Source organism: Fusarium fujikuroi, chromosome FFUJ_chr01 (genome assembly GCF_900079805.1).
Source record: "Fusarium fujikuroi IMI 58289 draft genome, chromosome FFUJ_chr01".
Lineage (NCBI taxonomy): Eukaryota > Fungi > Ascomycota > Sordariomycetes > Hypocreales > Nectriaceae > Fusarium > Fusarium fujikuroi.
The window spans coordinates 2496145-2514437 of NC_036622.1; the positions used below are offsets into that span (position 1 = coordinate 2496145).

The window sequence follows — 18293 nt, forward strand, 5'->3', positions numbered from 1 at the left end:
CTTTTCAGAGGAGATATGACTTAACTCGGGTACATCGTGGTAGCTCTTGAGCAATACGGTCAAAATCAGATAAATTGAGTAAAAACTACATTTTTTTATCATTCCTGAGAACGTCATGATTTTTATTTAGAGGTGGTGGCTGCCTTGAATTTTTACTTAGCTGGATGTGCTTTCAAGTGTGGAGTTGAACATAACTGTTGTTATTAATGTTAAGGCATTGTAAGTTATGAAAGCATTGAACAACAAAGTGATCAGTCTTGAGCCCTAAACAAAACGAAGACAAGTCTCCGACCAGAAAACTCAATGGATTAAAGCTACTAACCTAGAATATGTAACAGAGAGGATGCTGGACTATAGCGACTATACTTATTCAAGCATGATATAGCTTGGTATAGGGTGACCAGAACTGTAGTCAAGCATATTATGTCAGCATTCTGAACGCTTGGACCATCTTCCCCAGGCATTCCATCGCAGTGTACCTATCCTTAACATTCTTCGATTGTCCATGGAACCGATAACTGATCAGTATAAAGCCTCAACGGATTCATTGGCTTGCTTAAGGTCAGGTAATATTCATGGTACCTAATATGACCAGAAGTTTCCGTGACTGTCAGAAGTCAAGGGCTGTGTTGCTGCTGCTATCTCGTGTTTACGTTCCCGAATTGGTTGGAAGCTTCCACCATGATCCACCACTGTCCAGCACCTTCATGCAACCACGAGCAGCCAACAGACTCGCGATGGCACCTAATTTCGTATGATTTTGATGTCAACATCACGTAGTAGTCCTCGCTTAAGGTTTGTCAATGTTTCTATAGGCCTCTTTCGCAGTCGTGCGATTTCCAGAACCTCCAAGTGGTAGGTTCCATCGACCTTTCGCGAAAGGTAAGGAAACTCCTATCTCGATCACATCTTCCTCATCAATAGGTATAAAGCAAGGCTTTTCTCCCCCCCAAAGCTGGACTTCATTCTTCATCAGAACACACACAAGGAAACAAGCACAAGCGACAAAAATATCCACAACACACTACAACTCTCTGCACACTACAATAATCTCTCTTCCACACACACACACACAAACATCAACGCAAACACAATGGCTTTCTTCCCCCGCAACTTCTACAACTCCGATGCTTCCTTTACTCCCCTCTTCCGTCTCCTCGACGACTTCGATAGCTACTCTCGTCAGGGACAACAGAACGGTGGTACCCGTCGAAGCGGCCTCACCCACTGGCAGCCCAAGTTCGATGTTCGCGAGACTGGCGAGGCCTACGAGCTCCATGGAGAGCTCCCTGGCATGACCAAGGAAAACGTCAACATCGAATTCACTGAGCCTCAGACCATGACCATCCGCGGCAAGACTGAGCGCACATACACTGCCGGCACTCCTCCCGCTGGCCTCGTCGAGGGCTCCCAGTCCCAAGGCGCTATCGGCGAGGGCGAGAGTAACGATGAGAACAAGAACTCTCACCACGCCAAGGTTGAGGATGAGGCCGAGGCCAAGGCTCACGAGAGCACCGAAGTTACCCACCACCAACAGTCCAAGGAGGTCGAGAAGAAGCCTGGTGATCAATCCAAGTACTGGCTCACCGAGCGCACCTTCGGCGAGTTCTCTCGCAGTTTCAACTTCCCCACTCGTGTCGACCAGGACAACGTCTCTGCCAAGTTCAAGGATGGTATCTTGAGCATTGTTGTTCCCAAGGCCAAGAAGCACGAGTCTCGCCGCATTAACGTCGAGTAAACGCGACAACACACCACAACCCGGAATCTTGATGACGTTATCCAGCTCCCAGAGTTGACGACAAGTCAATATCAGTAATGACTCATCTTTTACGACCTTAGCATTGCATGGATCGGTGTTTGGAAGTTTCTTAGCATGAAATAGCATTGTAGGCCTAACTCGGCCATTCACTCCTTGTACCACAGCAACTAATAATTCGACTGCTTTTACAAACAACTTCCCAAATATTCATTAAAATTCAAGTGACATGTCCGCCTTATCCATTTGTCCGTGACAATATGTGTAATGCGATATCTACGGCGTTGTTCACTCCTTAACACTGCCATAGTATTAGTTACACCTAGACTACCTCCTAAGGGTATATATCGCAAGTGACAGAATGACCCTGGTAGGCTTAGTAAACCAATGGGATTTAGGATTGTAGTATTGGGCAAATTCATGAAGTGTCAGAAGTTTCTTGCGCCCTCAGGCATGTACATGCTATTAAATACTCCTACTAGTATATTGATCAAGATAGGCAAATAGACAGGGGGCCCAGGGCCAGCAAACGAATAAAATCCTGAAATCATCAGAAATTCAGTTTTTGATTATATGACAAGTTCATGATCCTATATCAAACAGTTAAGAAACTCTACATCATGTGTAAATAATTCTCAGAAGCGTTGGCTTCGATTGAAAGACAATGGTTGTCCGCTGACAGATTGAAACCCACCTTTTCCATTGACCAATTAAAGAGTGGGCTGTCATAGAATTTGTCAACTGGCCACACGTGATTTGGCGTAGAATGGTGGCGCTGTTGCCTCCACACTAAGGTAGGTGGACGCGACCGCGATTTCCTCCTTCCCCCCCTCGCCCATTTCTTACAAATTTCTAGTTCACAGTACAGTCTCTGAATCATCGTTTTTGACTGATACAATTCAGGAGAAGGATTCAAAAATCACAATGAGTGAGGAGTATGATGAGGCTCAGATGGGCGAAGAGGGCGGCATGCCTGGCCCTGGTGCTCCAACGCCACTCTCCGCGCTCGAGGTAAACTTCTGTCGAAACGCAATTGTGATAAAGGCTGATGCTGATTGATTCATGCAGGGAATTTCTGGTTTGACGAAGCGAGATATTCAGCTTGTCATTGATGGAGGCTACAACACAGTCGAGTCCGTGGCTTACACGCCGCGTCGAGTGCTGGAACAGATCAAGGGTATCTCAGAACAGAAGGCGACCAAGATCCTGGGAGAGGGTAAGTGTCTATCGGATCGGATATATCGGGGAAAATCACTGACAGTATTGCAGCCTCCAAGCTCGTCCCCATGGGCTTCACTACAGCCACGGAGATGCACCAGCGTCGCAGCGAGCTTATTTCTATTACCACTGGATCCAAGAACCTTGATACTCTTCTTGCTGGTGGCATTGAAACAGGTTCAGTTACTGAACTGTTTGGTGAATTCAGAACCGGAAAGAGTCAGATCTGCCACACACTCGCCGTGACCTGTCAACTACCCTTTGATATGGGCGGTGGCGAAGGAAAATGCATGTACATCGATACCGAGGGTACATTTCGACCAGTTCGTCTACTGGGCGTTGCCAACCGATTTGGCCTTTCTGGCGAAGAGGTCTTGGACAATGTTGCGTACGCACGCGCTTACAACTCTGATCACCAGCTTCAATTACTCAACCAGGCTGCAGCTATGATGTGTGAGACCCGATTTTCTCTGCTCATCGTCGATAGTGCGACATCGCTCTACCGAACAGACTTTTGCGGTCGCGGTGAGCTCTCAAATCGACAGACTCACTTGGCCAAATTCATGAGGACCCTTCAGCGTCTGGCGGATGAATTTGGCATCGCGGTTGTCATTACAAACCAAGTCGTGGCTCAGGTCGATGGTGGCCCAAGTGCCATGTTCAACCCTGATCCAAAGAAGCCCATTGGTGGCAACATTATCGCTCATGCCAGTACAACAAGAATCAGTCTCAAGAAGGGTCGTGCGGAAACACGTATTGCCAAAATTTACGACAGCCCATGCCTGCCAGAAAGTGATACTCTGTTTGCCATTGGTGAAGAGGGTATCGGTGACCCGGCCCCAAAGGACATGGAGAAGGATTAGACGATAGTGGATGACCTTGCATGTTTGTACGATCACTGGAGTATATGGTGATGATTCTTGGTATGATTGCTGGCGCATATCTTAAATGGTTGTTTCATGTGTTGTTCTTGCAATGGATGTTACCTAAATGTTAGAGGATAGGGTGGTTGGGATGAATAGCTGGCATTCTCACCAATGAAAACAAGTTTCTTTGGTGCCAATCCTCTCAAAGAAAGAAATGAAATTGATGCATGATTAACAGTGCGTAACTTTGATGCATCCAATCGTTTATCCTATGTACCTACCTACCTATGTCGGCAGTGTTGCAGTGACCAGTACCTAGCTGATTGCCTTTTTAGGTTAGCGTGGGTCGCGACTCTGCCAGAAATTCTGCAACGCGATTCCGCTTTGTTAACAACCTTAGGTATCCATCATCACATCCAACTCAACGCCTAGTACTCGAACTCATCTCGTCACGCTCGACTTGATTCATGGGGCGAAAATGGATCAAGTTGATACCCAATATCTCTTCAAAGAGACAAGAGTGAACCTCGACCCCCCTACTTCTTCTTCTGTTGTCACGATCCGAGTACCCTCGAATTCAATACAGAGCCGCAATTTTCGAAAACCGGCGCGCGAGAACACAACAGAAGATGAGACGACATTTCGAACGAAGAACCTAGCCACTGCCTCTTCTGTCTACCACCGAATTTGGCATGACACACCACGTAGCTTCCTTTGGAGGATCTTGGAGGACGGCACCCTCCTCAGCATTCGGGCTGTTGATGTTTGCAAGAAGACACAGGCGACCGATTCTCCGCTTGTCTTGAACTTCCACTTTTCAGTACCTATTCAGCCAGGATGCGTCACATTTTCGGACCCCGAAGAGCACGATTCCCTATGTGTTTTTGTTCTCGACCAAGCATATCAGCTGTATAGCTTCACGCTCCGGCCAGATTTATTCAGGAAAAGATCGGCCGTCGATGCTGGACTTTCTGACCTCGGCAAGGTCCAAGCGCCGGCAGGATTGGGTTTCAAGCATCCTCATCGCATGATTGCTGTGAACGCGGAGACACTGTTGATTACGGTCAATGATGGAGGAATGATCAGGCTTGACAAGAACAAAGCGCATGAGCGTGAGTGCTAGTCGGCTAGTGATGTCGAAATATGCCAATGCTAATTCTTGCAGCATCCTCACTTGTCTGGAAGGAATCGTTCTTTAACGTCCAGGGATGGGCACAGAATCTCCGAAGTCTTCTTCCTTTCCAGGGAAAACACACAATCAAGAACGGCAAGATCAATATGGAATACAGCTCAGCCACGTCGATTCAGATCACAAGTTTCGGAATGGATGATAGTCTCTTTGCGATCACAGTCTGTCTCGATCACAGAATGCGAATTTGGAATATCAACGATGGCCAAATTCTTTATACAGGCGATATTCTCAATGCTGAGAGGAACCCCCAGGAGATTGGAAAGTGGGCTATTGATCCATCACAGACGAACCTAGTACAGATTGTTGGAAGGGGCCGAACTAGTAGGATATGCGCAACCTTCTCGCCCATCGGCGCTGGAGAGTTCAAGTTCTGGAAGATCGTCGCAAAGGATGCGCATACCGTCGTCGTCGAAGACATCTTCCCCAATAACGCATTGGTTCCACTGACACCATCATCCTCTGATGTGTGGACACTCGCTGATTTCGCTCTCTCTTGTCCTGTAGAGAGCGCTATCCAACTCTGGACTCTGTGGAAGAACAACATGACGTACAGGGTGCAAAGGCTCGAAGTGGACCGTAAGAATATCTCGCAGAGCTGGGAGGAGAACTGGGACAGCGTCTATGCAGATAATCTCATACAGGCCGCAGAGAGTTCTGGCCCCTGGGATCCTACTGACGTTACAGAGAAGTGGCTCCAGCTTATCCTGAAGCCTGGTCAGTTTACGAAATCGACCTTAGAAGCAGCATTATCGATTTATGAGCGAGGCTACGGAAAATCAGAGACCGCTGCCAAGGCTCGAGGGCTGGCAGAGTCGATTTGTTCGATATTAGGGGCTGCTGCAACGCTAGATCGAGGCTCTTCGGGCGCTATGGAGTACGAATCCTTCCGCGCATCCAGTGAGGCCCAGTGGTTGAGGTTCTACCGCCTGTTGCTCGAATTGGACAAGCAACGAGGAGAAGCGCTCGGGTTGACACTTGACCCCTCTACAGGAATGACTTGGGTTGTCTGCGCCGACTTCCTCTCAGCCATTCGTGAGTGCAGTAGCTTGGAGCGACTGTACCATAACCTCACTTCTCCTGAGGAAGACCACGTTGCGCAAACGGCTCTAGTCAATGCGGCTTTGAACTTGGTTGCCGGGTTGCCTGATCACCTGGTGCCGCTCTGCCATGCTGCACTACGACCCGAGCTGTTTGAGGACTCTTCCAAGACAGACCTCGAGCGCATCTCATGTTTCTACGACAAGTCTGGATCTTGGCAAGGCATCACTGAAGATGACTGTAGCCAAGTTGTCGATGTTCTTGGCCCAAACTTTAACATAGTGACAGACGAGCTTTACGCCGATGTGATGAATCTAATCTCTGCACCAGAGGAAGCCAAGTCACGGAACTTACGTCACCCACTTACCGAATTTGGCAGGAAACTGGTCGTCAAAGCCGTTCAAGACAGTATTGAGTTGCAGCGGAAGGTCTACTTCAGCCAGTTGATTCTTCTCGTCCACATGGAGTATGAGCACGACAACGAGGCAGAGGCTCTTCACAATCGTGTTGATATTGGCAACGTATTCAGACAGCTCGTCGTGGCCCTGCGACGTTTGGAGCTATTGAAATGGCTCGCCCAGACAGAAATCTCAGTGCCAAGCACCCGAGAAAAAAGTGAGAGCGGAGCTGTGAAGAAGAGCTCTGAGGATGCTCAACTCGTAACTGCACTGGAGGCGCATGTTGGTCACCTGCTTGGTTTTGCGAACCAGAGTGAGCCACTGGCTACCAGTGTCACAGATCTCGTCACCAACTTGTGCGCTCCGGACAGTGATATTGAGATTTCACCACCGCTTGTCCAGTGCTCTCTCATCAAACGAGAGAGGGCTGATTTGGCGTTGGATCTTGCGCCTTTCTGCGACCAGAACCCCTTCTCCACATATGTCCAGGGCCGTTTGCAGCTGGCTTTGAAGGATTTCAATACCGCTGCGATTTTCTTCAGAAAAGCAGCCATTGGAATGAGTAAGTCCTTGCAATTTTGCTACGGATCCCTCACTAACAGATAGCCAGGCGCTGGGGATGCTGGAAGCGACCGCCATAGTAGCGGCTTGCTTGATGACACAGAGTGGAACCTCCTTTACCAAGGCCTTGCAAAGTACTATTCGCATATTGTTGCTTTGTTCGAGAAGCAGAAGGCCTACTCTTATGTGGTCGATTTCGCCCGCCTGGCCATGCAGTTCCTGGGTACTAAGCAGGACGCTATGTTCACCAAGACTGACATGCAAAGCCGCTTGTTCAATGCTGCAGTAGCAACCTCGCAATTCGAGCTCGCACACACAACCTTGGTCTCGATTAAGGATCAGGCCATGAAGATCTCAAATCTGCGCAAGTTGATCGACAGAATGTGTGCAACTTATCACAACAATGAGCTCGTTGCTCTCCCTTTCCCCGGTCTCCAACAGGAGGTCGACGATATCCTGGCACAGAAGACAAAATCATCATTGGATGTTATAGAAGGATTTCCCTACCACCAGGTCCTCTACTCATGGCGTATTAAGCATGATAACTACCGTGGCGCCGCGTCGGTTGTATTAGACCGAATCCACAAGCTGCAAAGCGCCGGAGAGGGGGATGAGGCTACGGGAGAAGATATCCTCGATACGCCGGTGACAAGGCAATATCTACTGCTTATTAATGCTCTCAGCTGTGTAGAACCCAAGCAGGCTTGGATTTATGATGAGACCTCGGCTGGCTTTGGACAGAAAGATGCAGGAAAGCGCAAGGTGGTATCATTGGCCGATATTCGCAAGCAGTATCAGGATGAGCTGGACCGGATCGCAGCGATTCACAACAATCAATTTGGCTTCGAGGCGGACGACGTTATGGAAATTGCATGAATGCAGAAATAGGACAGGTTACTTTGTGTAGACTAGAGGTGTATTGTTTCAAAACTCGGATGGGCGAAATACTCAGGACATATTATCGGGACTGTTTACGGTATATGTATTAATTTGATTTGCAGAGGAAACAGAAACTACAAATCTTGCATCATCTTGCTCTTCCAGCCTTGAAACCCGAAACGCCAGGACCCGATGCTTAAAGGACGCGCATGAAGTTGACATGGTATGTACATCAGACCAACAGCCAGGCTCTTCTAATCTATCTTTATGCCTGTGCAGCAGCCAACTTGTTCTCTGGGGGCGCAGGTAGTGATGAGGTACCGGCATTTAGAACAGGTGCGGCGTCAGGAGCTTGGCGGTAAAGGATAATCTCAGATTGCTTGAAGTATCGTCGAGCATCTGTGAACGTTGTTAGTTGGGTGTTTGAGACATGAGATTGGGTGAGGGCTTGGCTGACCTTCGTCGATGAGAACTAAGCTGAGGTAGTAACGCGTGGAGAACTTCTTGTTAACGTCGCGGAATGTAGGTGTTAGATCAAAGCCGCCGAGGAATAGTCGAATGGGAATTGTCTCTCCTCGCGACGGGGAACCATCCATGATCTCGAAGCGCACCAAGGTTTCACTTTCATTATACTGGTTGGGAGCAGCGCCCGTGGTCTCTCTTCTGATGATGGACAGCTCCATGTGCTTGATCTTCAGGCGCACAAGCAAGAAGTAGATGCGCCCAACAATGACATCCTTGAGATGGTATTTGCTCTTGCTGTACTCGAACTCAATGTGTAGACAGTCCTCGATACCAACATCCATCTTAATGCTGCTGTTCATCTCAGGGGGGATGCGATAGCTGTAGACCCAGATATCCTTTTCCCGGATGACATCGGCCATGCGGCGTGAAACGGTGACGCGGACGAAGTAGCGCAGCTTAACGTTGATGCCATTGTATGATTCGTACTGCTTCTCGACGTTTTTGAAGTTGAAGTCGAATGTTTGTGGGTGCTGAAGCTCGCCAGGCGCAGCGAGTTCCTGGTTGAGGGACAGAAATTCATAGTGGTTGCCGCGATCGAAGAACATTTCTTTGCGACAGGTCAGTAACTGAAGTAGCTTGCCAAACGTACGTGTAAAAGCGTTAGGGAGGGCATTGCGAGGTATAGGGGTCGCGAACCTATCGTGCCGATGAATTGGACCTTGATGCCAGTATGCTCGAGTCTCTTGCCATCCTTTGGACGAACAGTGACAGCGCCCTTGACAGACTCGCCATCCATAAAGAGAGGCGCCTTCTCGCGACGGTTCTTGTCGAGCTTGACATCGACCATAGAACGCTCATCTGTATCATCGAGGACGACGTCGATATCGACGGGAGTCGCAAAAAAGTACGACATGGCGGGCGATCTTGTATGTCGTCTGCCTCTTGCCCCAAGTGCTCTGTTGATAAGTGAGATGAGGCTATGTATGGCGCAAGCTTTATGGATAGTGGGATGGCTGGGCTGCACTGGGCTGAGCTGGACCGAGCTGTTGAGGAGAGTCGGCGCTGACGTCGGCCGGGGAGACAGGGGACCGATGAAGACCCACCGAGCTTGCCGCAGTTACCTTAACAAGGCCGAACGACTTGATAAGATATGAATGTGATCAGAATTCAAACATGAATAGAGACAAGAAAAGAACAGATAATTTACCGAGACTGTTAATTACTGCTTCTCTTACAGTAAACAGTTCGTATATTTTCCTACCATAATTACCGATGTTCTGTTTATAAAACTGGTGTTCTTCATTGCTAATAGATCTAATTGGCTCACAGCTTCCACACTGGTCACGTGGATTCTCCACCAGATTCGCTCACGTGGAAAGAGAAAGCCCTACGCACTTTCCATGTTCTTCCCGCACAAGAACTCAGAATTTGTTTCGCCTGTATCCCTCAACACCGATATCAACTCACAGCCGGCAGGATGAAGTACATTCATTCCCAGGAGCTCCTTGAGATCCCCGAGGGGGGTACGTTGCGCCCTGTTTCATTTTCAAGTCTGATATCCTCGCCGTCGCTCGAATAATTTGGGTATCAGTCCCCTCGAAAAATTGCTAGAGCTATTCGCAAATGGGGGCTGCACATCAACACCAACAATAAACTGCGCTCACAATGGGAACTCTGGCAATTCCCGAGGGGATTATCCACGAGCGTCGAAACGAGAATCTCCCTAACTCACAAGACGGAAAAGCTGACTCGTTTTCTCTGTATAGTCAAGGTCAGCATTAAGTCGCGAATTGTCACCGTTGAGGGCCCCCGCGGCAAGCTGGTCAAGGATCTCAGCCACCTGGCTGTCAACTTCACCGTCCCCAAGAAGAACCAGATCTCCATCGAGATTCACCACGGTGTCCGCAAGAATGTCGCTACCCTCCGAACTGTACGAACCCTCATCAACAACCTGATCATTGGTGTCACCAAGGGCTTCAAGTACAAGATGCGATACGTCTATGCCCATTTCCCCATCAACGTCAACGTCTCCAAGAACGCCGAGACCGACCTGTACGAGGTTGAGATCCGAAACTTCATCGGCGAGAAGCTCGTCCGCCGAATTGTCATGCAGCCTGGTGTCGATGTTGAGGCTTCCACCACCCAGAAGGATGAGCTCGTCCTCTCTGGTAACTCTCTGGAGAACGTGTCGCAAAGTGCCGCCGATATCCAGCAGATCTGCCGGGTGCGAAACAAGGATATCCGAAAGGTAGGACATAGCATCACAGTGTCTCTTTTCCCGACTCTTACTGATTGGCCTAGTTCCTTGACGGTCTGTACGTCTCCGAGAAGGGCAACATTGTCCAGGACGAATAAGCGCGGGTACGGACACGGATCTTGTTTCTTTTGCGTTTCTGGGTCTCAGGAGTGGCGAAGGTTCATCGTTGCATGTCATGTAGCAAAAAAAGGGCTACAAAACAAATTTTAAAAAAGCAAAGAGATGATGACTCTGGTGCCGACAAACACTTGAATCTCGCCAACGAATCGAATCGCATCTGTTCATTCGTGCATGTGACCATTTTAGGAGCAAAAAAAGGGCCGGCTTTTAGACGAGGGTTCGTTTCGGGTGTTTTGCGATAAGAAGAAAAAAAAAGGCGTTTAATCATGTTCCAATGCGCACTATCTGTGCTTGGGAATTCCCACAGCGTTTTTTGTCTATCGTGAAGTCGGTCCGGCAAGATCTATACTATCCAATTCGCTCAGTGGTAAACGAGTCAATGCATAATGATTTCAGAACTTTGGTCCACGCACATCAATGGCTGTCTTTTGATTGACGTGGGCGATTATGATCAAAAGTTGCATGTGAAGTATGAGGCTCGCATTTACATTAAAACGTGCCTCGTCAGTATATTCATCTTTTATATCAAACTCGTAATTTTACTTCTTGACTTTCATTGTGAGTCATTTCATCTAGTCTTCCTTTCAATTCCTTTCGTGACGTGATCTCTTGAGTAACAAAAAGCAGCAGCATTAACCATCCATGAATGCGTGGGTAAAATAACAACATCAATGATGAAATGGGGTGAATTGGGGGAGATAAAAACCAGAGGCCGCAAAAATATCAGCAGAATACCATAATATGTGAACAACCAGGAACGCCAGTGGCCTTAATGTGTGAAACGGCAAGTCGAGTGTGTACAATGTGGGCTCGAATCCTCATGTCAAATGCAGAGACATGTACAGGATGGGGAGTATATGTGTGACGAATGGGGATAAAAAGTTGAGGAGCGGGGATTTAAAGGCTTCATCGCCTGCTGTCGCGGGAGTAGTACGACCTCGCTCGGCTGTCTCTTGTGCGACGAGTGCGGTTCGTTCGTCCACCTGAGCTTGAGCTGCCTGCTGTGACTGTTAGTACGACAAAGTGATGTATCTGGGGTCGTCAGCGAGACTTACTGGGGCTGGTGTAGTCGCTGTATGAGTAATAGGAGTCGCTATACCGCGATCGTGACGATCCTCGAGATGAGCGCGCGGGCTTGGTGCTTGCAGGTCGCTTATCCTTCTTGAGATTGAGGAGAGCAAGGAGCGTGGCCGCGAGACCAGCAATACCGAGCCACTTCTTGCCATCCGACTTCTTCTCACGACGATCGCCGGCCGAAGAAGGGGAACCACGGCGACCCATGCCAAACCAGCCCTTGTGTCGAGGACGACGGGAGTGGGCCGAGGCCGAAGGAGGTGGTCGGCTGCCGTGGCGGGAGTATCGCTCCTCGTAGATATCGACACGCTCGCTCTTCTCCTTGTCCTTCTTGCCAAAGAGGGCAACCCAGAGACCACGGGCAATACAGCAGAAGCACAGAAGAAGGAGAAGCGCAACACCAGCGATGACGCCGATGACGATACCAGCAATGGCACCGGCACTCAGGCCTCCACCACCAGTTCCGGTCTCGCCAGCTGAAGCACCCTCGCTAGTCTCGGTGGCCGTTGCAGAAGCCTCGGACTCAGTCTCAGTTGCAGTCTCGGACTCGGTGGCCGCACCGCTGTTGGTGATAGTGGTGGTACCAGTGACTCGATAAGGAGCCGAGTATTGGGTGGTGATCTTTCCATCAGTGGTAATGACAACAGCGGTGGGCTCCTCGTAACCAGGCTTTGCAGAGCATTGACCCATAAACGCGCAAGTCTGCCAGCCAGCACAGCAGATCTCACCGCATGCTTCTTGCTCGTCGTTCTTGGGCACACAGTCAACGCCCTTTGTAGGCTCCGGAGCAGGCTCCCAGCGGGTCATGATTGTGCTGGTATAAGTTCTGGTCTCTGTCCAGGTAGTCGTATAATCGCCGACCCAGCCTCCCTTTGCAGCGACACAGCTTGCGACTCCATTTGATGTTTGGCAGGTCTCGCTAGAGCCGCAGCAGTATTGATTGTCGGAGCCACAGGGTGAGTCGCATGCTCGTTGTAAGAGATATGAGTAACCGCGATCATGAAGACCATCTCTGGGGAGCGGCTTGGCAGAGCAGAGAGCTGCCGCGGCGAGGAGCAGCAGCGGCCTCGTCACGGAGCGCATTGTAGCGAATTTATATATATATATTTGGTTGTGATCGTCACTTTTGTTCAAAGGTTGGTGGATATTGGCGCAAAGCCGAGGTCGGAATGATACTGTTTGAGGCCAATTCCAGTCAGAGCTTGTGCCAGTTTCGAATTGAGCTGAGTGCACAAGGTGAGGAATTTGATCTGGGTAAGAACCGAGACTGGTTGCGAGATTTTATCTGAGTCCCTTGTGAAACAGTTCAGCTTAGCTTAGCTTCTGGAATGCGGGAGAAGCGGCTGCGTTGTCGCGGGGAAGTATTGTTGGTGCCCGAGATGGAACTGGAGTCTGGAGGTGAGTGTCGCTGTGAGATGCGGGTGAGTGAGAGGCTAAGTAAGGTTTGGTGGTGAAGTTTCCAGGGAAAAAGAAACTTCCAAGAGTTAGTAAGAGGTCAATTACAAGCAGGAAAAAAAGAGACGAGAAACCGCAACGTTGAATTCTGGGCGCTGCACCAAGAGTTTTAAGCGGCTGGTGGTGGGCTGCAACGAAAGGCTTCCTCTTGAGTCCCAACCTCCCACTTACAACTATAGTCTATACCAGCCTCTCCGATTTACCTAGAAGGGCACTTTGACACACGCACGCGCTCATCCGAAATAAGGGGACCTGGTCCACACGCCAACAAATCAGTCTCTTTAACTCGGTGCAACTTTTTAAGGGGGAACACTCAGTCTTCTTTTTTCTTGTGAACTCTCGATCTCTCGTCGGTGAGACTTGGAATACGATGCACGTCAATGGTGGGGTGCCAGCTCATGATACCTCCAACTACCACGCCTGTGCTTGCTCACTGGACAACTATCGATAGCTGCCCGGACCCCCGAAGCAGTGAGGTGCTCGCCTCACCCCCTGTAGGCCCGTGTCTGCGGCCCTGGAGCTAGGCCTCGTACAGCGGGTAAATGTCATCACCACTTACACGACGCCTGGGGCACCCCGGAATAGCAGATCACGTATCATGAGAGTGAAAGCCGTTTGCATGCTGCATATTTTAATTAAACTGTCAGGGGCAATCGCAACGTCCTTGCAAGCCGAGACCTGTGTTTGGCTCTTCCCATTGGCGGTGTTGGAAGGAGTAAAGCGTTTAAGGCAGGGAAACGAAACTCGGAGGCTGGGAGGGCATTTTTCAGGGATTGTTCCCAGGTCGGTCTGGGCTTTTGGCTCAATCGTGTCATCAGCTTGGCAGAGGAGAAGATGGGAGGGATGGCAGAACCAACCAGGGCTACAGCCACAGGCCAGATCAAGCCACACTTTATCAACAGCCACATTTATCTGACAAACTCTTAACGTGTGGCGCTAGGCGTGGCAGCTGTGGCTACCTAAGCTCCAACCAAGTTCAAGGTTCCATTAGGTGCCCCAAGCTTGACCTGTGACGCTCCGCGCGGTTCAAGATCAAGTTGGTTGCATCACCAGCGACTTCAAACTTCATACTACCAGCTTCTCCATCCTCCTCCATCTCCTTCTCCGCTCTCCTCCCTCCGTTCTCGTCACCTAGATATATCCTTTGGCTCATCCCACAAATAACCGCTCGCTGCTAGCAGCCGCGACGCTGTAATCATAGCTAATCATGTCCCTCGACCCGCCAACGTACCTGGCCTCTCTCCAGAGCAACATCCGTCAGCGACCCATTCCCTGGGACGGTGCTGTCAGGGCCGGCACCCTCACCGAGGAGCAGTATGCCAAGATTCGAGCTGTAGATAAGGCCAAGAAGCCTGAGCAAAGAAAGGAGATTGTGTCAGGGGATATTGATGGATATCGCGTCTTGTTTGTTGGCGACGATGGAAAGACGAGCGTTCTTGAGACGGCGGGAAAGCATGCGAATGTGATCCAGTACATCCTAGTGTTGCTTGGCGACCTTCTCGAGGGTAAGAGCGTCCCTTTTATTTTTATGCGACATTGGGAAGCGCCATTGAGTAGTCCATGTCTACTACTTACCTATCTACTAATAGAGCGACTTCCGCCATAATCTCCAATCACCATAGCTAACATAACATCTTCAGCTGTTCCACCTCTAGCCAAGGCCCTCTTCAAGACAAAGGAGCCTTATCGACATTTTTTGCCTCTGCTTAACTCGACTAATGCCGAGGATCCTATTCCATTGCTTACTGCACATGCTCTTACCACACTCATGGCTCTTGCTCGAGACGAGTCCAGCTCTACCCTCCAGGCTCTGCCTGTGATTCTCACCTATCTCTCCGGCTTGGCCAAGAGCAACGATGCCGGTCTACAAGATATTGCTGTACAGGAGTATTCATCTCTGCTCTTTGCGCATGTCGCAAGAGAGCAATTCTGGAACCAGCGAAGCGAGACGATTGCGCCCCTGATCAAGATTCTTCAAACTGCAGCTGGGATCGGAAATGGAGGCAGCTCATCTGCTAGTCTCTGGAGCGGCAACACAGCTACCGGATCTACTGGCTTTGGGGGTTCTCTGGGTGGAGGGGTTGGTCTCCAGCTTCTCTACCATGCTCTCCTTGTTATCTGGCAGATAAGTTTTGAGGCTGAGGAGATTGGTGATGAACTCAACGAGTAAGTGAATTTACAAGGCGGGGGAGGAGAATGGACAACGCTGGACTACAACTAATACTAAACCGCAGCGAGTACGATATTGTCCTTCTTTACACTCACCTTCTACGATTATCACCCAAAGAAAAGACAACTCGTTTGATCCTTTCTACACTCTACAACCTTCTTGAGAAAAACCAGAAATCACTTCTACCTACCGCGGTTCTTGCTCGCCTTCCCGCTCTTCTCGAGAACATCAGTGGTCGCCATCTGACTGATCCCGACTTGCTGGAGGATCTTTCAAAGCTCAAGGAAATGCTGGAAGAGTACACCAAGACCAAGACCACATTCGACGAGTATGTTGCTGAGGTGCAGTCTGGTCACCTCCGATGGTCGCCCCCTCATCGAAACACAGTCTTCTGGGCTGAGAATGCCCGCAAGATTCTCGAGTTTGAGAACGGAGAGATTCCTCGGAAGCTGGCCGAGATCATGCGACAGCCCTGGGATAACGACAAGCAAGTGCTTGCCATTGCCTGCAACGACGTTGGATGTCTGGTGAAGGAGGTTCCCGAGAAGAGATATCAACTAGAGAAAGTTGGTCTCAAGAGAAGGATCATGGAACTGATGCAGTCGGATGACGAGAACGTGCGATGGGAGAGTCTCCGAGCTCTCGGAGGCTGGTTGAAGTACAGTTTTGAGCAACAGTGAACTGGCAGAGATCAGTCCTAGAGGAGCGTAGTGTCTTGTTTATTACGCGGGCGTCTTGATGTCGTCAGTTCTGGCAGGTCCGAGTTCGCAAAGCTTAGAGAATCACAGTAGACGAGCTGAGCTGAGCTGAGGAGCGGGGACAAGAGAAAGCATCAGCTTGTAATGGCATACTTTTTAGTTATTGGTAGTTTGAGCAGCATCACCTTGACTACGATTATGCGTGAGAATGAAGTGAGTGTTGAATAATTGGATCCCATGCCGTGAGTTATACCCTCACGCGGCCTTATCGATAATTTATTCTTATCAGCATTTGCCGCGCTTCTCTTCCTTCTAGGTACCTACCTACCTATGTATGCCCTCTGGCTTCGGCCCTCGGAGGGCGCTCCGGGGACTGCGGGGTCCGGGGTCGGTTTTCGGAGGCAGGGACCGTGGAGAAGCGAATTAGAAACGACGCTTTTGATTGTGACTCGGTGAAGTTCAGACTCAGTGACTTCAGACTCGGTGACAACCCCACCAGCGCCAATTGTCAAATTGGGTGACTTGTGACTTGCATGATATGTACTGTGCATGCCATGTACCAGTCTTAAGCGCCCCCCTCGGCTTCTTATCTTCTTGTACAAACTCTTTTCCTCTTTATTAATCTTCTTTGTTTCTGGTCAATTGACTCTCCTCAATTACTCCTAATATTGACAATTGGTTTCCATCATGAAGAAGAGCCTCAGCTTGGCCGCGAGGGCTGGTCCCCGAATCCTATCATCTGCCGCCGTTACACGGCCCACATCATTCGGCGCTCTCAGACTCTCTCAACAAAGCGTACGATGCGCTTCGGGGAGTTCTTCTGACCTGAAGAAGACTCCTCTCTATGACTTCCATGTTGCCAATGGAGGAAAGCTGGTGCCGTTTGCTGGCTACTCGCTCCCTGTTCAATACTCAAACCTCTCACTTGCTCAGTCGCATCACTTTACTCGTGAGCATGCCTCACTCTTCGATGTGAGCCACATGGTGCAGCACATTTTCAAGGGCAAGGATGCAGCTGCTTTCTTGGAGAAACTCACTCCCTCAGACTGGACAAATCAGGGTGTCATGCAGAGCAAGTTGACAACGTTCTTGTGGCCTGGTACTGGAGGTATCGTTGATGATTCGGTTGTCACCAGACTTGGCGAGGATACCTACTACGTTGTAACCAACGGCGCCTGCCTTGACAAGGACACCAAGTATCTCGATGAGGAGCTTGGCAAGTTCGGCGGAGATGTTCAGTGGTCACGTCTCGACAACTCCGGTCTCGTTGCCCTCCAGGGCCCTCAGAGTGCCGAGGTTCTAAGCGAGGTTCTCGCCAGCGACGTTGATCTCTCAAAGCTCTACTTTGGCAATGCCGTCTGGGCTGAGCTTAAGCTCGCTGACGGCAGCAAGACTCACCCTGTCCTCATCAGTCGAGGTGGCTACACTGGAGAGGACGGCTTTGAGATTTCATTCAACGGAAAGGATTATCCTGCCTTTGAGACAACAACCCCTGCTATCCAGGCCCTTCTTAGCAAGGCTGGTCCCGAGCGCCTTCAGCTCGCTGGTCTGGGTGCTCGTGACTCTCTCCGTCTCGAGGCTGGTATGTGTCTGTACGGCCACGACCTCGACGATACCACAACACCCGTCGAGGCTGGTCTTAGCTGGATCATCCCCCCTGGCCGTCGCGAGACTGGAGGCTTCCACGGTGCCGAAACCATCATCCCTCAACTCACACCCAAGAGCAAGGGCGGTTCAGGTGTCACCCGCCGCCGCATCGGTCTCTTCGTCGACGGAGCTCCCGCTCGTGAAGGTGCCGAGATTCACAAGGACGGTGAGAAGATCGGTGTCATCACAAGTGGTGTTCCCAGCCCTACACTTGGCAAGAATATCGCCATGGGCTACATCAAGAGCGGCAACCAGAAGGCCGGTACCGAGGTGGACGTTGTGGTACGAGGAAAGGCCCGTAAGGGTACAGTCACCAAGATGCCTTTTATCCAGACAAAGTACTGGAAGGGTACTGCGCCTGCTTAGAAAGACTACGATGGAATTGAGTAATGTATTAAGCGAGCCGAAGTATTAAATATGCGGTATATGGGGGCAATTCAACATGGGGGTAAACTTTGGAGTCTATGATTGTTATGGCCACGACTAAGTTAGAGCCAAC

General features: G+C 49.9%; 8 protein-coding genes; 6 read left to right on the plus strand and 2 right to left on the minus strand.

Moving 5' to 3' along the window:
* Window positions 1-1093: 1093 nt before the first annotated feature.
* FFUJ_01346 (probable heat shock protein 30) lies at window positions 1094-1738 on the plus strand (the record flags this gene model as incomplete). Its single annotated transcript, XM_023579750.1, has 1 exon — window positions 1094-1738. The coding sequence occupies one exon, from the start codon at window positions 1094-1096 to the stop codon at window positions 1736-1738; it is 645 nt and encodes a 214-aa protein (XP_023424212.1).
* Window positions 1739-2680: 942 nt separating this feature from the next.
* FFUJ_01345 (putative RAD51-like protein) lies at window positions 2681-3837 on the plus strand (the record flags this gene model as incomplete). XM_023579761.1 has 3 exons in its annotated part: window positions 2681-2767; window positions 2825-2972; window positions 3026-3837. The coding sequence occupies 3 exons, from the start codon at window positions 2681-2683 to the stop codon at window positions 3835-3837; spliced, it is 1047 nt and encodes a 348-aa protein (XP_023424213.1).
* Window positions 3838-4318: 481 nt separating this feature from the next.
* On the plus strand, window positions 4319-7905 carry FFUJ_01344 (uncharacterized protein; the record flags this gene model as incomplete). XM_023579772.1 has 3 exons in its annotated part: window positions 4319-4952; window positions 5006-7030; window positions 7079-7905. The coding sequence occupies 3 exons, from the start codon at window positions 4319-4321 to the stop codon at window positions 7903-7905; spliced, it is 3486 nt and encodes a 1161-aa protein (XP_023424214.1).
* A 268-nt stretch (window positions 7906-8173) lies between these two features.
* FFUJ_01343 (probable PEP8-vacuolar protein sorting/targeting protein) lies at window positions 8174-9286 on the minus strand (the record flags this gene model as incomplete). XM_023579784.1 has 3 exons in its annotated part: window positions 8174-8307; window positions 8366-8980; window positions 9070-9286. The coding sequence occupies 3 exons, from the start codon at window positions 9284-9286 to the stop codon at window positions 8174-8176; spliced, it is 966 nt and encodes a 321-aa protein (XP_023424215.1).
* A 564-nt stretch (window positions 9287-9850) lies between these two features.
* Window positions 9851-10728, plus strand: FFUJ_01342 (probable ribosomal protein L9.e.c14; the record flags this gene model as incomplete). XM_023579795.1 has 3 exons in its annotated part: window positions 9851-9896; window positions 10140-10621; window positions 10675-10728. 3 exons carry the CDS (start codon window positions 9851-9853, stop codon window positions 10726-10728), a joined length of 582 nt encoding a protein of 193 aa, XP_023424216.1.
* A 928-nt stretch (window positions 10729-11656) lies between these two features.
* On the minus strand, window positions 11657-12907 carry FFUJ_01341 (uncharacterized protein; the record flags this gene model as incomplete). XM_023579806.1 has 2 exons in its annotated part: window positions 11657-11757; window positions 11806-12907. The coding sequence occupies 2 exons, from the start codon at window positions 12905-12907 to the stop codon at window positions 11657-11659; spliced, it is 1203 nt and encodes a 400-aa protein (XP_023424217.1).
* A 1579-nt stretch (window positions 12908-14486) lies between these two features.
* On the plus strand, window positions 14487-16129 carry FFUJ_01340 (related to vacuolar ATP synthase subunit H; the record flags this gene model as incomplete). XM_023579817.1 has 3 exons in its annotated part: window positions 14487-14784; window positions 14920-15445; window positions 15514-16129. The coding sequence occupies 3 exons, from the start codon at window positions 14487-14489 to the stop codon at window positions 16127-16129; spliced, it is 1440 nt and encodes a 479-aa protein (XP_023424218.1).
* A 705-nt stretch (window positions 16130-16834) lies between these two features.
* FFUJ_01339 (related to aminomethyltransferase precursor (glycine cleavage system protein T)) lies at window positions 16835-18160 on the plus strand (the record flags this gene model as incomplete). The annotated part of the gene is made up of 1 exon (XM_023579828.1): window positions 16835-18160. One exon carries the CDS (start codon window positions 16835-16837, stop codon window positions 18158-18160), a length of 1326 nt encoding a protein of 441 aa, XP_023424219.1.
* Between the last annotated feature and the right edge of the window lie 133 nt (window positions 18161-18293).